Source organism: Cavia porcellus, unplaced genomic scaffold (assembly GCF_034190915.1).
Source record: "Cavia porcellus strain 051 isolate PalLab524CR breed Dunkin Hartley unplaced genomic scaffold, mCavPor4.1 scaffold_3, whole genome shotgun sequence".
In the NCBI taxonomy this organism is placed as follows: domain Eukaryota; kingdom Metazoa; phylum Chordata; class Mammalia; order Rodentia; family Caviidae; genus Cavia; species Cavia porcellus.
Genome location: NW_026947486.1, coordinates 14,491,981 through 14,508,357, shown reverse-complemented (window position 1 = coordinate 14,508,357; position 16,377 = coordinate 14,491,981). Strand labels below are relative to the sequence as shown.

The following is a 16,377-nucleotide window of genomic DNA, read 5'->3' as shown; positions in this document are numbered from 1 at the left end:
TGTTCCTTCTTTTTTATATTTTCACCCCTTTCACTACCTGTTATGAGATAAAAACAGGAAAAATAATACTAAATTAAATTTAGTATTAGGAATTGACTCTATGTAACTTTTCTGTAATTGTGAAATTCTGAAATGACCCCATGTATAAGCCTACAGTACAGTATATCCTATTTTTGTGTTTTAAACATCTACAAACTTACAAAAAACTCATTTAATCTTTTAAGTGTAACATGTGCCATTCTTATTTTTCTGCTTCTGTCCGCCATCAAGTGCATGCTCCTGCGTCTGAGCATAATCAAGTCTTCTCACAAGTTTCAGAATCAAATGATTCCTGGCCCAGAAGCAAAATCAGAATCATCCCAATTCTTCAATGGATTAGGATGAAGACTGGTAATAAAATCAGGTAAAATTCCGAGACACTGGAGGAGGATCAAGCTGAGACTATAAGAATTGCATATGAGCTGCAGTATGCTTATCCCCTTGGAGGTCACAAGATGATAGGTTATCATGGTCAAGTTTATATCATCATATCAAGCATAAAAAATACCATTGGCTGGACAGTTGAACATTCTTAATCAGGAATCTTAATCTTTTTCTGTGATCAGTACTAATGGATCAACAATAAGTATTTGAAACCTTAAAAAAATGTGCTATTCTTGAAAAGAGTTACAGTCATTTCAGTCTCACAATCTGTCTTTGAACACAATAGTCTTTTGAATAGTTACCCTGTGCTCCAAAGGGTACCTGGAGGGTACATACAATACACTGTGGGATGTTACTTCAAACATGGCCTTTGGTTACACTCGTAATTCTTTAAATAAATGAAGAGTATAAAATACGGCACATGTTATGTCTGGCAAATCAGTAGCAACATTATCTTAACTCTTCTTGAAAGAAAAAAAAAAACACTTTAAACTCAGAACCACTTCTGGTGAATTTTTTTTTAAAAAGTCTAATTTGCTAAAGTCATCCATTTTAGAAATTAATGGTTCTATGCCAGAATTTGTTTGAATAGGTTTACACTGAACCATTACATACTTTTTATATTTACTTTTTTAGCCTTTATATAGTTTAAGCACACAAAAGTAGCTGGAAAATATTTGTTAAAGACTAATAAGCAACTGGAAAGGACATTTGCTAAAGAATAAGGCAAAAAGTTTAATTCAACTCTGTAGGACAAACACTAAAAGCTAGCAAGACAAATGGAAAAAAATACAGTGTGCAGTGAAAGGGACATTTAGCTTACTAGTAACAAAAGAAAAAGATTTTAAAATACATAATTTTACATTGCCAATTACTTTAGGAAATATTCTTAAAACATGACCCTGATTTCCTTAGATAATGTGGGACAAAGGAGATACCTATCAATCTAAATACACACCATTTATAAAACTCTCAGAACTTCTATCTCATGGGTATAGAGGATTAAGTCAAGAGAAGGTGGTAGAATTATAAATGTTGCTTTTTGTTATGCCCCTTTCCCTTTGAATGTTTTAAGGCAGAAACAAATGTCACTCTGAGATGATATCACACAATGTAAGGTAGATATTTAAATTTCAGTTTATTCAGGAAAGTTTGGCTCTGCCTTAAGAAAAACTTTTGAGAAGGTTAGCCACTGTGTGAAGTCACAGCTAAATGTCTACCTTCAGGCTGGTATTTATTTTATTATTAATAAAGAAAGAAAACAGGAAATCCAAAAGAAAATGTCAAGCTTAGTATGGTGTAATGAAAGAGTATATGTTATCTGCTATTCCTGACTTCCATACAAGTTAGCTACGATGGTTTGAATTTACATGTCCCTCCAAAAATTCGTATGCTTGAATTTAACCCCCAAGGTGATAGTATTAAGAGGTAGGACTTTTGTAGAAATCTCGTCAGGAGGCCTCAGCTCAGTTTGTTTTCTATGATTTTCCTCCACACATCTTGTAGGAAAACTCTACTTCTCAATCAATGTAAGAAAAGCACAAACATGTAAAATTAAATTAATGCATACATATGGACAACAGGGTATGCTAAATGGGGCCCATAGCACAATACCGAAAGACTGATTTTTTGGGGCTGGGAATATTTGTAAAGTACTGTTTTTACCAATGCCAGTCTATTATTGTTATAGTGCAATATAAAGTTAACCTTTTATAAATTTTTCAGATATAAATTCTTTACCTTATTTCCTTATGGAGTTTAGCAAGCCGATCAGCTTTCCGGGCAAGTATGAAGCTAGAATAAGAGGCGACATTTAAATGAGTCATTTATCTTAAAAAATGCTCTTCTTTTTGAAGTGTTCTTACTGCCATCAAGCCCTCTCCTAAACACCATATTGTCTTCCATCTCCCTCTATGTCCAAAACCATGCTAGGGCTGTAAGCTCTTAAACAACAGGTCACCTCCTATACAATATTTTACCCCTAAAGCTTAAATATAGTAGGTATACAATATGAAATCAAATGATGGATGAACCAATGTTGCACTAAATGATTATTGGCAATGAGTGTCACCTGCTAAACCCTTGATAAAACCTGGCCAAATATTAATATGGGTCCATACTGGATGCCATGGTGGCCCCCAATGTCCCCTTTCAGGACCAGTACCTGGTACCTTTCATTAAAAGTGAAATCTTTCCCCAGAAATTACACTAAGTAGCAACAGAAATGTCTGGGTCAAAGCTCCCCACTTCCCTGGAGGCAACTGGTGCTAAATGACCAGCTCTCAGGTAGGATAAGCACCAAGGTCAGTCCCCTCAGCTCAGTTCAGGAAAACTCTGAAAAGCTACCCCAGCTCCAGAGCTTTGAGGCTTTTAGAGCACAACATTACAGTCCAACTGTCCCTCAGCCTGATCCTGATTTGTTCTCCTCCCCTATAGGTAGTAATGCACATACCATTTCCAAATAAACCTGCTGTACCTAAATCTCCATCTGTGAGTCAGCTTTGTGGGAAATTGACTTAACAATGGTCCTCAAAGAAAGTAGGTCAGAAAAACTAAGTTATATTGTTTCCCTTTAATCAAACAGATTTTATTTATTATACTGATATTACTAACTGAATGCATATTTTGAATAATTGAATTGTGATATAAAATCCTTAAGTATCATTAGAAAGCTTTCAGAAATCCAGTGAGGACTAGAGACGTAGCTCAGTGGTAGTATTTGTGCTTAGTACAGAAATAAAAAGTCCAAATATACTAAGGACAATGAAGTTCGTTCTCCATTTTAAAAAGTTTTTATGGGGTTCGGATGTAGCTCGGGAAAAAATTGCTTGCTTCACATGTATGAAGCCCTGGATTCAATTTCCAGTTGAAGAAGAGTTTTTAGATTATATGTTTCTGTTGTTGTTCTAGACCAAAAAGGGACTAAAATAGTATTTCCTCTTCTCTCCACCCCAAATTAAACTGTTGCTCAATTATACTGACAATTCCTTTAGGGCTGTGATTTGAGATCATTATGAAAAGCAAAAATACAAAGTGTATTATCCCAGAGAATAGTTATTCAGAGGAAGTCAAGGTCTAGTTAAGAAATTTGAACTACTGAACTTTATGGGATATAGTCATAATTTTATTTAACATCTTAATAACACTCATTATTAATGATTGAAATTTTAGGCCTATGCAAGATTCACTAGGTTTAGACTTATACAGTATTTAAAAGAAAAATCATCAATTTCTGATAAAAGATTGATTTATCTAGCAATCTTTTTAGTCAACTCATCTTGTGCAGTTTTTATAGTTCCTTTTCAAGAAACTGTAAGTTTCTTACTAACAATAAGTTAATGACAGCTATATGCGTCAAATCTCAGGTCTTGAATGAAATAACCTCAACATTCAACTCACCTATTCCACTTCCCAGAAGAATTAAAAACATCATATCACAGAGATATATGCACCCATGTTTATAGCAGCACAATTTGTAGTAGCTAGATCTTGAAAACAACCCAAATGCCCATCAACTGAGGGATGGATAAAAAAAGATGTCTTTTTTCTGCAATGGAGTACTACTAAGCCATAAAGAAGGATAAACTGGAGCCTTTTATAGGTAAATGGATGCAACTCGAGACCATACTTATAAGTTAAATAAATCAGACACGTGAATAAACATCATATCATCTCACTAGTGTAAGAAGCTGAAAGAGTAAATACGATCCAAAATGTACAACAGATATTTTGAATTGGGAAAAAAAACTATTTGAAAGAAAAAACAAACTGATGGGAGAAAGGGGGAAAATAAAGGGAAAAAGAAAAATATATTTATACACAAGTTATTTAAGACAGTTATATAGCTAATTTCTCTTAGTTCATTGAAAAGAAAGGTTTGCACTAAATACTGTTTGGACAAGATATCATACTTGTATCTTGCACTCTGAATTACTACTAAGAAGACAACAATATGCAATGTATTAATTATTATAATTCTACTAACCTGTTTTGGAACTTTATTTTTCCTCCTTAAAATTAAAAAAAAGATAATGACTATAAACAATAAAATAATAAAATAAAATAAATTGGCAAACAAAAACAAGCCAAAAAAATCCCCCAAATCTGCTTTAACTTTATTTGGTAGATTTATTGTGGAAATAAAAATGCTAGCCTTGTGTTGGGGACATTTCACAGTTCTAAAGTGCAAAGTCCCTTCTAGTTTCTATAAGGTAATGGATATCAGATACAGTGCTAGGCGGTTATCACCTGTCTTTGAGGCTTTTGTGGCCAAATGCAAAGAGGAGGGCAGAGGCCACGTATTTTCAAGGTTTTCATTATAAAGAACGAAGTACAGGGTTGGTCACTGTCTTGATAAAACGAGAGAGAAGCTCGCCAATAGGTATGAAGGAGAAATTATAATTTCTCCTCAATCTTCATAGATTCACAGTTGGGAGACACTTATATAACAAAAGACAGTTTAGCAAGAGAAAAATAACCAAGTTTGTTATCATGTGCAGTTCAGATCATGTGGAAAATACCCTGGTGAAAAGCAATTCAAGGGAGTGTTTTACGAGTCTGTCTTATATAGTATATTGAACAAAGAATGGTAAATTTTAGAGCCAAAGGAAAGCAGTTTTAGGCATCTGAAGGTGGAACACTGGAAAGGTGAGTATTTAGGAAGACATTAATGGAATAAAGTCTGCTTGTAGATTCCTCTGGCTCTGTCTCTGAGCTGGTAAAAAGTTATTTCCAATACAGCAGAATTTGCCTTGCCTTCAGGTGAAGATGGGGGAAGGATAGAGAAACCTTTTGTCTGTAAATCTCTGTACTGCTCTTGGATAGATAGAATGTACAGAGCTTACATCCTGTCTTTAACTCAATTATCCTTCATATTGCGGGGAGATATATTCTAGTCTCCCATGGGTATAAAGTTTGAATTAGGCTGGAGGAATAAATTCTGATGATCTGTTTGCACAGTAGGATGACTATAGATAATAATTATGTATAACAGAGGATTGTAAATGTTTTTGCCACAAAGAAATATAACTATTTGGGGTGATGAATATGCTAACTAGACTGATTTGATCATTTCACAATGCAGACATGTACTAAAATACCACATTATACCCCATAAATACACACAATGGTCCCTGAAAGTCACTTGATTGCCACTGATGCTGTGGTCTTTTATAAGGGTGCGGTAGAATAGAGTTTATCTGTATGATTTTTATGAAAGGCCAAAAGTAGGCAACTGGGAGTTGTGGTCTACTTTAACATTTCCTTTGGGGAGTGGCTACTTCCTTTTCTGGCCTGGTAGTGCCTAACAGGCAGGTGATCCAAAAGAGGAGAGCTCTTCTCCTCTCCTCCCCGCCCTCCACACAACTCCCCTCTTCTGTGCACAGAATCATGCCCTATATCATCCATGCACTTTTGAGAGTGAGAAAGGTTTCACTGGTAAAAGGTAACTGTGGAATAAACAACAGCAAAAATTGCTATGCCATCCACTTGAGGCCTCACTCTACTGAACTATGCCTCCTAATTGGTCAGCCATCTTCCATCTCAGAGTAACAGCTAACATTGTCATGTGTAGGGAATGAAGAAAAGGATAAAGGCCAGAATCCCTATATTTGGAAGGTTTTACTAAATAGAGCAGTTGTTTTCCAAATGCTTCCAGGCAGGGTTGACTACCATCCACCTGTTTAAGCTGCTTTTTAGACTCTATCCTCAACATATAAGTATTATATGAGAAAGGAATATATGGATACAAGTTCAAAATCATGTAGTTTTAGTAGTTTGCTAGTATTCTTGTGTTATACACAAACCATTGCTAAGAATATTTTAATACACAGAAACATGAGATAGTTTTGTAGGGCTATTTATAGTTTCTTTAGCTCAATTCCAAAGCATTATACTTTGCCAGCATCTAAACCAACACAATTTGGAAAATATAGAACATGCAGCTCTAACTTACCCCATGATGGCGGGCACTGATTCATCTGGTTTGGTGTCATCCAGGGTAATGGAAATTGGGGCTTCTTCATCCTCAATGATCATGCAGCCACAGTAATCTTAATCAGGAGAAAACCCATAGATGTTTGAGACCAGCCTCATTAGAGAAGCATGCATATAAAACACATAAATTATTTTGCTAAGAGAAGGCAAATATTATGCAATTGGTATTTGTCTCAAACCTGGAAGCCAATTTCCATTAAATACCCACACTGACTATATAGGAATGTCTGTTTCCTTCACACAAGAACCCATTCATATCACCTTTACATAAAGGGCTCATGACTAATACATGGCAAAAATGGAGAAAAGAGGCGATATGTTGGAAAGAATCACCTCTATCAACCCAAGAATTTGTAAGAAGGAATCCTGTAAGTATAAGAAGAAAACTTATCAACAATACCATATCTGTCAAACCTACTAACTCCCAAACCCTCGTCGTTAAATACCCAAAACAGCCTGACAGGTATTATGGTTATCATTTTATTGATGCCAGTAAGCAAGTGAAGACCAAGAATATCTGACTTCAAAACACAGCTCTTTACATGGGCTCCCTTCATTCATTCAACACATGAAAAGTAAGTGGCAGGACAATGCCAAGAACCCCTCCCACTACCAACAAGTGCTCCTGAGGTCATTTTGTGTTGCCAAGGGCTATGAAGAAATCCACATATTTCTGATCCTTTCTCTACCAATTTGAAAACAGTTTATATGTATACAAGAGCAGCCTACCCTTTTTCTTCCAGAAGGCTTCCCTATAATACATCATGCACTTAATGACAGACCCCATTGGAAGGCGCTGGATTAACTGGGTTCTCTCTGGTGGAAGTTCTGGTCTGAAGTGGATCTTGGCAGTTAAAGTTGGAGGGATGGCGCTAATCACATATCTGCACTGAAACACATATATGCAAGACATTACTTCAAAAATGAGCTATAGTCTTTGCACAGAGTGTAAAACATCATCTTAATCATTTGGAATGACAATGAGCAATAAAGCCACAAAACATGAGGCAACTCTGAGGCAACAAAGTTGAACTTAGTAGGTCAACCATGGCTAGTAATTTGGGAGACTGAGGAACAAACATGTCTACATTAATTATACTACCGCTTGGATTATATTAGAAGTTGCAGAAGACACATAGTCTATTTACTATCAGCTCCTTTTAACTAAAATGAATTACCTCATAGCGTTCATGATTCAGTGTCTCTATAATGATGTTGCCACCTGACTGGTCAACATAGGTGACAGGACAGTTCAGCTTCACTCGGTCACCTAGGAGGCCCATTATTCTTTCACTCACTTGACCAGATCCACCCTTAAACTTCCGTTCCTATAAGAGAAAGTGGGGAAGAAAGGAAATATTATAAAAGTCCAAGGTCAAAAAGTCCTATTTGCAATTGATTAGGAAAACTCCAGAAAGTCACATCCAGGCCTCTGCCTTCTGCACACTTAATTATTGTTTTGTTTTGTACTGGGAATTGAACTCATGACCTCATGCTTGCCAGGCAGGTGCTGTGACACTGAACTGTATCACTGGCCCACACTTAACTTTTAGAAGAACTCATTAGGATTGAGGCAGAGTCTCAATTATCCTCTGCATAGCCCCCAGCTAAGAAAAGCCATCACTATAATAGTTTATAAAATCACAGACCAAAAAAAAAAAAAATGTTCTCCTTTGCCAGTGCTGCCCCAACCACAAGGAAACATGGTCTGTAGGCTTCAAATACACAAGAGTATGGTACATAAAAAGAGCCCTGGGAAGGGAATTGCTGTGCTTGCTCCTAGGGATGTAGTTTCTAACTCCTCTTGGCTTCTTGTAGTACTGGGTGGGCTGGAGTTATCTGGGTAGGTAAAGACGTAAGAGACACCATGTTATAAACATCTAAGAGAAGCGGATGAGGGTGCTCTTAGGGCTAGACATGCACTGCCAGTCAATCATCATCGAATAGGGTTCTAGGGATCTAAATCTCAGATCTTGAGCACGTTTTTGTAAAATTGAAAGTCTCTCAGTAGAGGGAGATAGCTGAAAGCTAAGTGCATGCTTGGTCCTTTAGACATTATTGAATAGTTCTCTTGAGAAGCCTTGTATGACCAGGAGCACTCTGCCCACAGAGATCTGCTATCTTCATGGTGGAAATACATCCAAATTAAGTTGCAATTCCTTAGCATGTATTTTTAGACTGCTGTAGGAAAATTCTTTGAATGGTTGGAAATTCATTTTGGTAGAATGAGTCACAGCCCAACACTGACAACTAGGTACCTCAATAATGAATAGCCATGTAATTCTTTTACTTTTATAACTGGCTAGTGTTTTAATGATACCACCAAAACTCTTTATAAAAATAGTTCCATCGTGGTTCAGACATAAATTCATGATTTACCTCTCCGTGGTGCCATTTAATTTATAATCTGACCTATTTTCCAAGAGTTGCTTTGAATTTTAGTGTAGATGAAAAACCGTGAACTACTCTGTTTTGTTTACTATCTACCCTTCCATGTTTAGTACTTGTTGAACTAAAGTATTAAAAGGTAAACTTAAGTTCTTTATAAAGATATTATGATAATGGATTGAGATTGGTATCAGAAACTAGACTTTCCAGAAGATCATGCAGAAGCCAGAAGTACTCTGGCTCCTCTGAGTGCCGCATACAAGTAAAAGGCATGAGTCAAGATGCCTCAGAGAGTAAAACATGGGTTTATAAAGGAGTAATATGAGATTTCTGTAAGTGAAGACACAAAAAACGCAACTGTCTCACATTTGTCAGTAGTAAAGGTCTGATGAGCAATACCTATTGGTGTCATGAGAACAATTTAGGAACCTCTGGTGATCTACAGAGAAGAATAGTTCACTTAACGGAGGAACATTCTACAGCTTGTACAATGCCTCCAGCATTCTACGACTCCAGGAACACAGCCTAAATCAGCAGTAAACTGCTATTAATTAAACTACATCCCATCTAGATATAACATTTCTAAAAAACACAAACTTATTCTCTGTTGATATGGAAGGGCTTAGAAATAAAGAATCTCAGTCTGACGAATCAGAGAAATGGGATTCCGGTTTGCCATCAGTTTGTCAGTGACCAGTTAATGAATCAAATGAGTTCACTTGTTAGTAATAGAAGTGATATGGAAACTGGGCAAATACATGTGGGGAACAAAAATTTAGAGTTCAAACTGTAGAATTTACTATGCAGTTATCATATATCACTTATGTTAATCAGACAGCAGTCATTTTCATTCTATAACAATTAACATATAAAACAATGAAAGAAACTGATGGGACAAAAGCCCTATGTCTAGAACAGAGAGACTTTAAATATAATTGTACAGTACTAGAGTTTTTTGAAATTCATCTATTTTAATAATTTGACTTCTCCTATATAAACAGTCCATTTTTTTCTACTCCCTAAAGAAAGGAACTTTTCCTAAGACCTACTTAATTCAAAATAAAAATTCTTTAGCTTTGAAATCTTTTAGAAATGAAAACAGGAAATCAGAAATTTTTGACATTTTTTGAGTTCCTTTTATACGGCTAATTATCCATGATTGAGCATACTGAAGCAATGACTAAGATAATGCTCTAGGTAAGGACAAACTCACAAATAAAGTGCAGTTTCAAAATAGACATGCCATACCTGGCCTCCATTGGTGATTGAGAATATCCGAGAGGTACCACCACATTGCTTCACATACCACAGAAACCACAGAGCAGAGACCTCATGGGGCTCAGAGGTCACATTGATATTCACAAATAGAGTAGCAAACTGCTTAGCAGTCCTGATCACAGCATAAGAGAGAAAAATTCATGCAGGAGTCAGAAAAATGCTTGTTTTCAAAACAATTATGTATGCTTACAATGTATTGCTACTGCTTTGGGGAAAACAATACCCTCATGGTCTTCATTTCCAAAGGAATATATTTTTTTAACTCTTGATGAAAATAAAGTTTTTTCTTCCTATTAAAAACTTAACAGTTTACCTCCCAAATATGCTGATCACAGTTCTGACTAAAGGGTCAATATGCTTGCCAAAAATACTTCGCAACTATTTTAATAAATAAATCTATTTTATGTCTCCTGTCCATCTCATCTATCTTGACTCTGATCTAGGCCACTATTGTTCCTTACCTGGACCACAAAAGTGGTAGCTGCTACCTGGTTATTCTCTTGTAATTTCTCCATACCTTACACAATGAGATCTTTTCAAGGTGCAAAACTCAAAAAAAAAAATGTACAGCTTATAACACTTCAATAGCCTAAAATGGAGAAAGGTCAAATCTTGAGTTGTAGCCAATACATACTGTGTCATAGACTGCTTCACCATACTTGAACTTTGCCTTATACTACCTGCCCCCGTCACCTTTGTGATCTAGGCATATACTGACAATTCAGTGGCTAAAACCTGTCAACCTCCTTTCCATATCAGAGCCTTCAAAAAAGCTGTCCCTCGTTTTCTCTGCCTTGAAGATAACATTCACTTATGTCATTCACTGCTCACTGTGTCTCCCTTTCCACCCTGTGGGTCACTCCTGGAAAACACCCCTCTTCCCCCAATCCTATCTCCCCCTGTCCCTGTGGATGATTCCTAGAAGACCCATCCTTACCTTTCTGTCTCCCCCAATCTTGTGTGTCATTCCTGGAAGATATTGTCCTGTCACAGGGTACATTGTTATATACCATCCCTCCCTGGTTCTTTCCTAGAAGACACCATTTTCTTACATCACCTATTCTTCCTCTCTTAGCTCAACCCCTGGAACTCATTGAGAATAACTTTCCTCCATTTAACATTTACATTCCTTATTTCTACCACGTCCCTATTGTTCATGCATGACAGACCATAAATCCTACATCACGTAATTTTTCTCACTGATACCATCCCCTTAAATCATCCAATTTTCCCTACCTTACCTCAATCCCTTCAAGTCATTCTTGAATTATACCATCCCCACCAAATCTAAATTTTCATCTCTCCCCTTCCAGCCACACTCCTGATGGACAATATCCTGACTACCCAAAACCCACACTGCTGTCTCCCCTCTTAACCCCTGAAGGACTATGTCATTCTACCACATACCGCACTGTCTTCTCTTCTGATACTGGCTCTTTCTTGAAAGACACCACATTTTCCCATGCCAACCATCCTCTGTTCTCTTCCACGATCATGCCAACTTGATTGGTACCTATATTATTGACATCCCCCTGTGAAACAGTCCCAATACCAGCCACCCTATCCTGCCTCTTCATGTTTCTGTGGCACATTCCTGTAATACACCATCTTTCCCCAGCAACAATCTTTCCAAAGTTTCCTAAGCATTTGGGGGTCAATTAACAGGAAATATAATTCCATGAGATGATACCACTCCTCCACCTACTCTCTTAGTCATTTTTAGAAGACACCATTCCAGAACAACCACCCTAAAATGTCATCTCCTCCTACAACTAATGGTCATTTCTGGAAGTTAGCATCCACCACACCCATGTCTCTCCCCACTCACTTTGATATATTCCTAGATGACACAAAATTTTCTAGGATCCTCACTTCAGTCTTCCCCTGCTCCCAGGCATCATTCCTGGGAGATACCATTCTTCTATACTGTGTTTTGTGTCCATTCTGACTCTTTTGAGTCAGAATGCCACTATCCACTCTTCTTCTGTCCCACTCTGCCTCCTTCCTGTTAGGTACAATCCCATCCCACAATACATATACTAACCAGAATCATTCAGGCATCTATGGATAATTACAGGAAGACATTATTCTCTACCCTAACATCAACCCATTCCTTTCTCTCCCTATCTCTGGTGGAACACTTTTGTAATATAATAAGTTGCCAAAGCAACCATTTGTCCTGTTTACCCTCAGGACCTTGACTATTTCCTGAAAAATAACATTTACCCATACCTCCTCCTTCTCATCTTCCTCATCACCCTGAATTCCTAAAAGATACCCCCATTCTTCTCCCCAAATTTCCATGCTTCCTGCAAGCCCCACTCACACAGTGGTTCTTTCCAGAAATATTTTCTACCAATAGCATTCACCCTGTCTCCTATAATTACCCCCATGGACCATCCCTGAAAGATACCATCCCACTACACCATGGAACTTTCCTTGATTCACTGTCTGTCTCTCTCTCTGTCTTGCTCTCTGTCTCACTCTGTCTCTGTCTGTCTGTCTATCTCTGCCTCTGTTTCTCTCTTTCTCACTGTGGATCCTTCCTGGAATATACCATCCTTCCCTAACTGCCAGTCTTCCTGATTTTCCATGCCAATTCCTAGATAATATGGCCCCTCAACTGCTTTACATTCCCTGTCTCCTCCTACACTTTGTGGTCATTTCTAGGGGATGCCATCCAGTCCAGTTCATGCACTGCCTGCCATACCACCTTGATACAATATGTACTCTTCTTGTTCACTTCTTGATCCTGGCTTTTTCCTGGCAAATATCATCTTCTTAGCCCACCTACATTTCCTTCTCCATTATGGCTCTTGGATGAATCCTGGAAGATACAATTATTGCTCCCCACCAGTCTTGATGCTTTCTGTGTCCTACCTTCACCCAGTGGATCATTCCTAGAACATACCATTGTCTTACATCATCTATCCATCCTGCCTTCCCTTGCTGCTATGGCTCATTCCTAGAAAGTTACTACCCTTTCTGAATTAGCAATTTGGTATCATCCCTTGTGTGTCCACATCCTAGTAAACAGGATCCAATGAAATCACCCTTCTTTGTCTCTTCCTAACACCTATAGGACAAAACATTCACCCATCTTTTTTTTTTCTCCTGGCATATGTGGAACTTTCTAGAAGATACCTTATCACACTTTCATTGATGTTATCCAGCCCCTGTGGTTCATTCCCAGAAGACACTACCCCACATTCTACTATCCACATTCCAGTTTCCCCTGCCACTGTGAGTCACTCCTGAAAGATACCATTCTGCTACATCCTTTGTAGCAAATTTTAGCTTTCTGGGTTATTCATGCAAAGTACATACCACCCTTCCTTACTCCTATTTTGACCTAGTTCCCCACTCTCCCCTCTAAATTATCCAAAATCCTCAGCATCTCTCCCCTTCTCTGTCTCCATCTCAGCTCCTGTGGCACCCTCTTGGAATACAGCATATTATCTTTACTATCCTGCCTCCCATCCCTCAAACTTTGTGGTTCATTCCTGAAACATATCTTGCCACAGGATTCACTATTCTTGCCTCTTCCCTGATATTGGCTCTTTCCTTAAGATACCACATTTCATACTAGCTACCCTCCCTTCTCCATGCCCTTGGCACCTTGGTAGAACACACTATCCAACCTTATAATTCCATACTTCCTGAATATGCTTCCCACCCAATGGAACACTTCTGGAAGATACCACTGTTCCAAAACCAGACACTACTCCTGTTACTTCTGCTTCAGTGAGACAGTCCTGGAATATAGATCATCCTGCCCCAGCAACCACCCTTACTGATTTTCCTATGCCCACATACATTAATTAATAGGAAATATAATCCCATGAATTTGTACTGATTTCCTATCTCCCTTTAGTCATTATTGGTCATTTCTGGAAGATACCATTCTAGCAAATCCACTCCCTGTACCTGTAAATCCTTCCTTGAATATATTATCAGTCCACTCATACCTCCTGTTCCCTTGTCCCTATTCAGTCCATACAGTGCATTTCTAGAAGATATTTCACTTTTCATGATCCTTCTCCAGATTTCTTCTGCTCAACAAGTCATTCTTACAAGATACCATCCTGCCACATGCATTCCTGATCAGATGGGTCAGTTTTTTAAGATACCATCCACCTTTCCTCTTTCCCAACCTTCCCTACAGGTTCATTCCTCCAGTGTCTACCAGAACCTATCACTTCAGTCCCTATGGGTAATTACTGGAAGATACTTCCTCTCCTAAAACATTACCCATTCATGTCCCCTCCCCCAATCTCTCGAGTGCCATCCTTGGAAGCTGCCAAATTGTTAAATCATTCACTCTCCCTACTTTCCCTTGACCCTAATTCTTTCCTAAAAAATAACATCTCTCTTCATCTTGGCTCTACCAAAATGCCATGGGTAATCCATGAACATAACAATCCCTACTAAATCACCCAACTTTCCCTATTTCTCTGTTAAGGCTTGTATCTAGATGTCTCCTCAAAGTCTCATGTGCTCATAGGTGTGGGTTTTAGGAGGTGGCTGGATCATGGGTGTGTGATACTGGAATAAGAATGTTCCATAATTGGATTAGTCCCCTAACTGAATTAGCACAGTTTTGGGTGTGGCTGAATATATTTATTAAAAAGGAAAGCCCTACCTTCCCATAGCCAGGGTATAGGTGGCAACAATCAAGAGGTTTGTAGCTTTGATGGAACATAACGGGAAAGAAGGCTTGTTGTTTACTGCTTCTTTCTGCCTGCCATGGATGAACTATTTCTCTTCTGTCATTTCCCTCTGCCGTGCTACCCTGAAGATAGCAAGCTGATTATGGTCTGAAACTTCTACAACCTGTGAGATAAAATAAACCTTTCTTCTTTCAACTTGTAGATGTCAGATATTTTGGCCCAACAGTCCATCCTGCAGTCTCCTTCTGTCCTGAAGGGTCAGTCCTAGAATGTACATTCTTACGTGCTCCAGAACTACAGGTCATTTCAGGAGCACACATCAACCCTTCCTATATCTCCTACACTCCAATTGGGCAATCCTTGGGGAATATTAACCCCTACATCAGTGGGGGCAAACCTATGGCACGTGTGCCACAGCAGGCTGTTTGTATATTGAAAGCTCTAAAAGCTCTCATCCTCTCTTGTACCTGTGAATCATTACTAGAAGCCACTATTTTGCCAAATCATCCACTTTTCCTGTTAGGCTCATGGACCCCTTTCTGCAAAATAACTCTTTCTCATGCCAGCCTCACTCTCATCTCCGTTATGACTGTGGCTTATTCTTGGAAGACACTATCAACCCCTCAAAACTTTCACACTCCCCCTCACCCCGCCGATTTAGAATATTATAGGAAGATAGTCTGTCATCCACTCTTCTTGTGCCCTCTATCCCTACTGGTCATAGACGCTATCCTACTTACAACATCTATCCTTTCTTTCTCCCCTGTACTGCACAGTGGATCATTTCTGAAAGATACTACCTGCCTCATCACAATCTATCCATCCTGCTTCCTTGTTTCTTGAATCATTTCTGCAACATATCATTTACATACTCCATGTCTCCCTCTATGCATTCCTGGAACACAGTATCCTTACTCCCCACCATCCACCTTCCTATCACCCCACTATTCCTGTGGATTATTCTTGGAAGATACCATTCTACCCTTAATACCTAAAATTTTCCTCTGTCTTTCTAGCCATCTTGTGTCATTTCTGGAAAATACTAACCTGCCACCAAATCTACCTTTCTTGTCCCATTTGGTAATTCTTGGAAGACACCACACCCTACACCATCCATCTTGTCCCTCGCATACACTGAGTCTTTCCTAGAATATACCACTTGCCTATGAGAATGTGAACACACCCTTTTCTATGTCTCTTTCCTCTCTATGACTTATTCCTAGAAGATACTTCCATTGATTTACACTCTACCACCACCATTATCTTTCCTTCCTCCCAGTTCCTTTGAGTCATTCGTCGAAGATGTCACATCCCCAGCACAATCTACCCATACTGTCTCTTCTTAATACTGTTGTTCACCCCTGGTAGATACCATCTTGTTCATATCTACCCTTTCCTGAGTTCCTGTCTATCAATCTAGGATCTTTATCCTATCTTCTTTTCTCTATTATCCATTCCCTTTTTCTTCTCTGCTACCTCTGTGGATCATTCCTGAAAGATATCACCCCTTCCATCTTCCCTGTATACTGTCTTTGCTCCTCACCCCAGTGGATCATTCCTGGAAGATAACATCCCAACACTGTCCAACATTTCTGTCTCCTCATGTACCTGTGGGTCATTCCTG

At 38.4% G+C, this 16,377-nt stretch overlaps 1 protein-coding gene across 2 annotated transcripts in view; it reads right to left on the bottom strand.

Annotated features, from left to right (window-relative positions):
* Maoa (monoamine oxidase A) overlaps positions 1-16,377 on the bottom strand; it is an 80,187-nt gene that overhangs the window by 6,148 nt on the left and 57,662 nt on the right. For both annotated transcript variants that reach the window (XM_063245747.1, XM_063245746.1), the window contains exons 6-10: positions 10,054-10,195; positions 7,596-7,745; positions 7,147-7,306; positions 6,377-6,473; positions 2,164-2,217 (exon numbers count right to left, since the gene is read on the bottom strand). In XM_063245747.1, the coding sequence (XP_063101817.1) occupies positions 2,164-2,217; positions 6,377-6,473; positions 7,147-7,306; positions 7,596-7,745; positions 10,054-10,195 (603 nt within the window). The remainder of the gene's footprint in view (positions 1-2,163; positions 2,218-6,376; positions 6,474-7,146; positions 7,307-7,595; positions 7,746-10,053; positions 10,196-16,377) is intronic.